The sequence below is a fragment of the Pocillopora verrucosa genome, chromosome 8 (assembly GCF_036669915.1).
Source record: "Pocillopora verrucosa isolate sample1 chromosome 8, ASM3666991v2, whole genome shotgun sequence".
Lineage (NCBI taxonomy): Eukaryota > Metazoa > Cnidaria > Anthozoa > Scleractinia > Pocilloporidae > Pocillopora > Pocillopora verrucosa.
This window is the reverse complement of record NC_089319.1, coordinates 19,676,961-19,685,635: the sequence shown is the minus strand read 5'-3', so window position 1 is coordinate 19,685,635 and position 8,675 is coordinate 19,676,961. Positions and strand designations below refer to the sequence as shown.

General features: G+C 42.1%; 1 protein-coding gene across 1 annotated transcript; it reads left to right on the top strand.

Annotated features, from left to right (window-relative positions):
• The first annotated feature begins 3,825 nt into the window (after positions 1-3,825).
• On the top strand, positions 3,826-6,586 carry LOC131777887 (cyclic GMP-AMP synthase-like receptor 1). Its single transcript, XM_066171216.1, is given in 4 exon segments — positions 3,826-3,880; positions 4,384-4,528; positions 5,123-5,277; positions 5,521-6,586. Coding segments are annotated over 4 exon segments (888 nt in total). The 3' UTR covers positions 6,054-6,586.
• Positions 6,587-8,675: the final 2,089 nt, after the last annotated feature.

Here is an 8,675-nt window from a genome sequence, read left to right as displayed (position 1 = left end):
CAGTGTAAGGAGAGACTAAAGGATGCACTTTCCTTACTTGAGAGTTATTTGAAATATCAGTATTGTCCTCATTATTTTATCAGAAATGTTAACTTGTTTAAAAAATTTAGCCACCAAACATGTGCTGAGTTAGCCCTCATAGTAAGTAATTTAAAAATGAACCCAGAGACATACAGATATTTAGCAAAAGATGTTGTCCCAGTGGAGGGCGAGGGATGGGGTGTCACAGCGGATATGTACCCCCCTTCGCAAATTCGGACCCCCGGTTCATATCCGCCAGCGGATTTGGGGCCCCCCGGTCCAAATCCGTTAGCGGATATGTACCCCCCTTTCGCAAATTTGGACCCCCGGTTCATATCCGCCAGCGGATTTGGGGCCCCCCGGCCCAACTCCGCTAGCGGATATGTACCCCCCTTCGCAAATTTGGATCCCCGGTTCATATCCGCCAGCGGATTTGGGGCCCCCCGGCCCAAATCCGCTAGCGGATATGTACCCCCCTTCGCAAATTTGGATCCCCGGTTCATATCCGCCAGCGGATTTGGGGCCCCCCGGCCCAACTCCGCTAGCGGATATGTACCCCCCTTCGCAAATTTGGACCCCCGGTTCATATCTGCCAGCGGATTTGGGGCCCCCCGGCCCAACTCCGCTAGCGGATATGTACCCCCCTTCGCAAATTTGGATCCCCGGTTCATATCCGCCAGCGGATTTGGGGCCCCCCGGCCCAAATCCGCTAGCGGATATGTACCCCCCTTCGCAAATTTGGACCCCCGGTTCATATCCGCCAGCGGATTTGGGGCCCCCCGGCCCAACTCCGCTAGCGGATATGTACCCCCCTTCGCAAATTTGGATCCCCGGTTCATATCCGCCAGCGGATTTGGGGCCCCCCGGCCCAACTCCGCTAGCGGATATGTACCCCCCTTCGCAAATTTGGACCCCCGGTTCATATCTGCCAGCGGATTTGGGGCCCCCCGGCCCAACTCCGCTAGCGGATATGTACCCCCCTTCGCAAATTTGGATCCCCGGTTCATATCCGCCAGCGGATTTGGGGCCCCCCGGCCCAAATCCGCTAGCGGATATGTACCCCCCTTCGCAAATTTGGACCCCCGGTTCATATCCGCCAGCGGATTTGGGGCCCCCCGGCCCAACTCCGCTAGCGGATATGTACCCCCCTTCGCAAATTTGGATCCCCGGTTCATATCCGCCAGCGGATTTGGGGCCCCCCGGCCCAACTCCGCTAGCGGATATGTACCCCCCTTCGCAAATTTGGACCCCCGGTTCATATCTGCCAGCGGATTTGGGGCCCCCCGGCCCAACTCCGCTAGCGGATATGTACCCCCCTTCGCAAATTTGGATCCCCGGTTCATATCCGCCAGCGGATTTGGGGCCCCCCGGCCCAAATCCGCTAGCGGATATGTACCCCCCTTCGCAAATTTGGACCCCCGGTTCATATCCGCCAGCGGATTTGGGGCCCCCCGGCCCAACTCCGCTAGCGGATATGTACCCCCCTTCGCAAATTTGGATCCCCGGTTCATATCCGCCAGCGGATTTGGGGCCCCCCCGGCCCAAATCCGCTAGCGGATATGTACCCCCCTTCGCAAATTTGGACCCCCGGTTCATATCCGCCAGCGGATTTGGGGCCCCCCGCCCCAAATCCGCTAACGGATATGTACCCCCCTTCGCAAATTTGGACCCCCGCTATCGGATATGGACCCACACTCCCCGAGTCCAAATCTGCCAGTGGATATGGACCCCCCTTCGCAGATTTGCGCCCCCTACCAGACTTTCCTTTTAAGCATCCTTTGTATCATATTTGGTAACTAATTCTATTTGCAAGCTTTTTGTCAATGTTCTTTTCAATCACAACACAACATTCCTCAATAAAGGTAAAAAAAAAACAGCCGTCTCGTTCCAATTCTACCGCATTTATTATAACGAGTCATACAGTATATGCAAGAGTTAGATGTGAGCAAACTTCTGCATTTGAACTATTGAAATTGTTACAATAAGTCTGTGTCTTCTGATGCGATTCAACATTGATACGAAACGTCATAAAAATAGTGGAGACTATTGAGTCTTGTCACAGAAATAACTCGGTCTGATTTTCTAAAATAATAACATTAAACAGTTTCTGAACAAGAACGAAGAAACTACTCCTATTACAAGTCGTTCGTAAAGCCTATGATAAGTAAAATTGTTTTTATTCTGCACTATTGGAACTCTCAGCTTATTTTTTCTTCGCCGAGGCGCTAAACCTGCTGCGCGTTGGTCCTTTTTCAGGCAAACAGTGTTGACGGTGGACGACCGGACGGTAATGTTAGAGAGAAATACAAGCACTTGCACTTTTTACTTTTGAGGGGTTACGACTTAGAACTGCGTGTTGGTGAATCGGTGAAGCCTATGGCGCAGCATGTACGCAGATTCCCTTTCGGGTTGCGAGAGAAGGTGGATGCAAAGCTTGATGAACTTTTGAAACTCGACATTTTTGAGAAAGTGACGGAAGGGCCGTCGGGATGGATTTCGCCGTTGGTGGTTGTTTCCAAAGGTGACGGTGACGTGAGGGCCTGTGTTGACATGCGCCGAGCGAATGAATCAATCGTTCGGGGGGCGGCATCCAATTTCAACCGTAGAAGAGCTGTTTTACGCGACATGAACGGAAGTACCGTGTTTAGCAAGATAGATCTCAAGTGGGGTTTTCACTAGTTTCTACTCAGCGAGGAAAGTCGCCTCATCACTACGTTTGTCACGCACGGAGGGCTGTATCAAGCGGTTGATGTTTGGAGCGACATCGGCACCAGAGAAATGTCAGCAAATTATCAGAGACGAGTTAAGGGGTTGTGCTGGGGTTGCCAACGTAGCGGACGATCTTAAAGTCTTTCCAACAATTCACGCCTTTGAGTGACCACACGTCAAGTTATGTTAACACTCTGAAAATCTCCAATTGCTGACGGCCTATAGAAACACAGAAACGTCCAGTAAAGTCTCAACAGACTCTCATCAAAAACATATTTTTCGGGTAACTACCCAACAGTTGAGATTCTTTCGCCATTCCTCGTCGTATTCCTTACCTTTTTTAAATTCCATCACTGGATTCTTCTTCTTTTTATCTTTCTCCGCCAGGTCAACCACAGTGCAGTTCGGGACGGACAACAGACTCTTACACACGTTTATTGGACTAAATCAAGTAATCAGGGTAGCCGACTTGTTACAACACTTCCGGTGAAAACTAAAAAGGAATGCACGATCTGTCTAAGTTAAGGAAACGAGTTAAACTACAAATCTGACGACAGAAAACACAACTAACGATCGTGATCTTACGTCTGATCTTGGCTCCGGGGGTGAGAAAACTCCAAGTTGTAAAAAAAGACTCCGAAAGATTCCTATAAAACTCTTTGCTCCAGGGACAACTCCTTAAAACTAAAATGTTCGCGTGAAAAAAGGCCTAATATACTTCTATGACGTAAAGGAAACTAAACTGAAATAACTCTTTGAGCGGCTTGCCAAAAAAGGGTATTTTATAATCACGCAATCAAAACGAAACAAGGCTACATTTTAAGAAAACGAAAGATCATATAATGTTCTAAAGCGTTCTTTGTACAGCAACGTGACATGTATTCTTGCTCTGTGTAGGAACGTTTTAGTATGAATAGCCTCTTGGGTCTTAACTTTAGGCCGCCCGACGTTCTGCGGGCCTTCGACAGATGTCCACCGATCGTCAGACACATTATTGATTACGTTGAGCATATATGTTTTGGATCCTTTTTTATCATCCCATGTGGGAGTTCTTTCGAAGGAACTCAAGTAGATGCGTCAGCAGACATTGATTTGATGCTGATTTTACCAATCAGTTTTTTTCAACTGTTTCCTCCTATTCCATTCTCAGGTTAGGATCAATATATATATATACATAAATATTATATACATACATATATATACATACATATATATACATATATACATATACATATATATACATATATATATATATATACATATACATATATATACATACATATATATACATACACACATATAACTGAGTTCAACACTCTTCTCTATAATCAATTTATATTTACATATGTTGTTTGCTCTAGCAAATCAACACATGTACTGATGTACAGGTACTAGTTTGTGGATAAATATTGATTGAAACATACGTGTTATTTGTGGAAGTCTAGTTCTTGTATTGTATCGTATGTTTGTTTGGCTATCATCAATGTGTATTACACTTCCGAGGGCAATATAAATATTACAACTCAGCTGTTAATTTTTCAGTGCAATTTTAATGGCGTATGTACACCTTGTGGTGCAATATCACGCAATAACCCCATCTGCATAACCCTCCGAATGGAATTACCTGTTTCTTACAAACGTTTTGTATTATAGTGTTTACCATGATCAAGCTTTATGGGCCTGACAAAGTTTGATGGAGGCTAAAAGGTTGTGCCAATGAACAGGGATTCTTGAATGCTACATCAGTGAAAATGCTATTTGTTCGTTGTGTTGAAATGGCTGTCTTTGTACTTCAGAGGTACGGATTAATTCCCAAAAGCCCTTTGGGAAGAATAAAAATTCAAATGTGACTCAGGCATATCACCTTGCTGTTTGCTGAGGCAGCGAAGAAATAAATTTCAAACACTGTTAATTCTCTGATGCTGTTTCAAATAAATATGGTGACGAGTGATGGTGGCATAGTGTAGAGAAATTTTCTATTGAAGTTTTATCATGCAGTATAGAATAACAAGGGGATGCATTTAGGGGACCCCCTTAATGAAAGGGAGCTCTCGAGAAAGTGAGAAGAAGAACTTAAACTTTGAACTGCAATGGGCTTGTTTGCCAATTTGACCCTCCCTGCCCCTCTAATGTGTTTTCAACTTTAATTTTGTTGAAATGTCACACCAATCATAAACACAGAAGAAGTCCTTTTCAGGACTAACCTTACGCACCATGACAGACCATGACACCTTGTGCAATCAACTGATTCTCCTGGGTTTTGAGTAATTATTGTCTAATTAACCAGTTTTTAAGAATTCAAAACATTTGACATTTTGGGGAGAGGCTATGTAGTGAATTCAAGACAACATTTTGAGACAATATTAACTCCGGTGTTTATATTCAATTCCAGACATTATGGTGATGTTGTTGTCGTCGAGGAACATGGTCCAGCAGTAACCCTGAAAATAACTACTCCAAATGGAAGACATATTTCTGTGGACTTGACTTTGGCTATCCGAGTTCAGTGGCCTGTTGTTGCTGAGGAATGGACCACGAGGCCTCGAGGTATCAGATTTCTCAATCTATGCCATGCTTGTGTTGGCTACTTCAAGGGTAGCAGGTCCTTTCAAGTGGAAAAGATTACTACTTAGTAGAGAGCTCCTTTAATTTTCAAGTCATGGGCTTCCCCCAGTTTTCCTCCCCCCTTCCCCTTTTATTGACTCACTTGTAGCCGGTTCATTGTAGAGCAGACAAAAACTTTATGGCATGAATCACAATACCATTACTGTTGTTTTGAATCTGTTTCAGTTTGGCCAGATCAGTACTTTTTACAACAAATAGTTTTTGCAGATGGATGTCATCTGGTTGCAAAGAAACCTACCGGTAACTTAATTCCTGAACACTATAAAGATTTGTGCTGGAGGTTCAGCTTTTCAGCTGCTGAGATGAGACTGTTTAACTTGGGAGGTATTGCAGATGGAAATCAAAATTGTTTAAGGCAGGTTTTACGGAAACTGAAAACATTTGGGCCTCACCTGAAGCCCTTGTCTTCATACCATTTCAAAACAATCTGCTTTTACCTACGTGAGATGACACATTCCTTCATGTGGAGATATGATTATTGTGAGGAAAGGCTTAAGGACCTACTTTTAATTCTTGAGAATTTTTTGACAGTTCAGTCTTGTCCGCATTTTTTTATCAAAACTTTAAACTTGTTTGAAGAATTTAGCCTCTTCATATGTTGTGACTTAATTAACAAAGTAAGAGCTCTCAGAATGTATCTAGAGACACTTGTAGCAGGAAATGTTATCCAAGCACCTGGAAGAGTATTCATCTGTTGAAGATTTATGATTAAGTCCTTTATTAAATGTAGAGGATATCAAAGTTGAACAAGCGATGTATGTGTATTGTAATTTAATAATGTCTGGAATTTAAGTATGCAAATTGAGGGGACATTTATAATTTTCAGTACAGAAACAGAGGGGAATAGATACAACTTGTCCCGGAAATAAAACATACTTCATTTTCCATCTTTTATTAGATTGTGATATAATGAAACATTCTTGGCCTGTATCAACCCTGAACATTACTTTTGTATGTACTATTTTTTATTGATAGATATATTTTTTACTTGTACACTTTTATACTGCAATGTGTATATTGGCTGTTATTCATCTACTTTTAATTTTGTGACTAAATTCCCTTTGCCATTGGCATCTGTTCAGGGAATACATTTCCACTTTTTCTACCAATGGGTTTTTTACGTTTTTCATATCCAACAGTGCTACATCATTATCTTTTGATTTTTTACTGCTGTTGAAGCAAGGGCAATAGAAAACAAAATAAACCTAATCATGGATAACATTTGTCTGACATGTAGTGGTATAGAATTAAAATGAAATGATAGTAAACAAAAAGATTTCATGTAATTGTGGAAATTGGGTGTTTAATTCAGGTAATTGTAAAATTAACAAATAATTTTGTCATTGCCATGCATCTGATCGGGAATTTGATCACAGAAGACATCAAAATGCAGTAAGAAAATTAGATATTGCATAAGAACCAATCAAACTGCCCATACAATTCAGCCTATAAGCACTCACCCCCTTTGCCATAATATCAAACAGGTGTCTCCTCCCCCCTTTCTTCCCTTACTTTCATAAATAGTAAGAATACAAGGAAATCCTTTTTCTACTGCCACCTCATTTTATAACTTTTTGAGCTTCAACTATAGTCATTCAGTACAGGAGAATGTTAGGTTTGTCTGATTCTTTTCTTACACAGTGAACGAAAAAGTATAGCAGCCCCACAGTGAAAGAAAAAGCATAGCAGCCCCATTTGGATGGGAGGCAGGGGAAGAGGGGAAAGGTTAAGAGAATTCGAGAAAATTTATGCAAACACCTTTGGATTGGCTTTAATTAACTTTTCAGTTACATTACTCATTTTTTTATTCCCTCTTCTCGGAAACGTACAATTATTCATATCATATGGAACATCAAATATAGTAGCCAAATAAGTTGGTTTACCAGAACTTTCCAAGGAAAACTCCGTGTTTTTGGGGCAGCTAAATTGACTCACTCTTGATCAGATAAAAACAACTTGGAATTGGTATCAACTTACAGAAGACCATGTTGTGGCAGGGGGAGACAGAAGCAAACCGGGGTGTTCTATCGAGAAAATATGGAATATAAATAATTGTCCTAAAATTGTAGCTGTTCCTTGTGAGAATGTATTGTTCGTTGTACAGAAAACGACAAATTTATCATCCAAATGCTTTGCTCTGTGGATAAATGCGAGAAGAAACCCGGAAATATAACCCAGTCTTCCGCGAGAATCTTAGAAGAGTCATCACGTGATCAAAAGGATGAAACAAGTCGGAATGGTGTGAACTTATGGCAGACTCTTCGGTAGCGGGTGTGGACTTAAGTGAATCGATTCCTCCCTAGCTTACCCTTTTTCATCTTTAAATGCTTTTGAATTGCTGAAAAAGAACTCGGTTTGGAGGCGTCTGATCTGGAAATTTTGCGACAAACGACTCGAGAAAATGGCTCGAATGAAAGGCGCGACCTCTTTCAAACATACAACGAAAAGGAAATTGGGCAAGAACGCGGCGCTTTCGCGAAAGGATTCGGCGATCGACTTCAGAGCAAGCGAATAAGGCTACCGAGCCCAGCAGGGACAAACATCTTCTCTTCGTTAAAAAAGCAAAGAAGAATTAAAGGTAAGAACTTCGTGTTATTTGAGCCAGGTTTTAGGTCGAAGTGTGTGTCAGTTCATGGAACTGTGGAACGGAAGCTTTGCGATTGCAAAATGCAAGTTTGAGTTTAGACTTCACAGCGGATAAGAATGAAATTTAACATTTCAGATTTTATTTGTCTAAATTTGTCTTGATTTTCCTTGTGTATGCATGTAGAAGGCTGCTGATCGGGTGATTTTCTGGGATAATATTGTCGTTCAACTGTCCACCAGAGTCGAGAGTCCAAATAAAGTAATTTGCATATTATTCCAAATACGAACAATGTTTTTGAAATGGGTCAACTCTTTTTCATAGATCAGCATTTTTGTATGGGTCATAGACTCCTTTTATATGTGAAGTGAATGAAAGGAAGGGAGAATTAGGATATCTTTTCGGGACCAAAACATAACGGGACTATAAAACTACAGCTGTGAAGAGGTATTCCAATGTGTTATTCTGTGGGTGGAAATTTTTCCGAGCTTGAATTCTTTCAAACAATGGTGAGTTTTTGATATAATTGCTCCTGTATTTATTGCGATGATCTGGAAAAGACGGGGAAAGTGAAACTGTTTAAACTATTTAAGGCATAGAAAATTTTGAAGCAAAACATGCCCACAGATTGTGGTGTAGGTACACCTGAGGTCTTGATGCATTCATGTTTGTTTTCAAAGGAACAATGAAACAAGGGAACAATTGAACGAGAACAAGATTATACACTCAGATAACT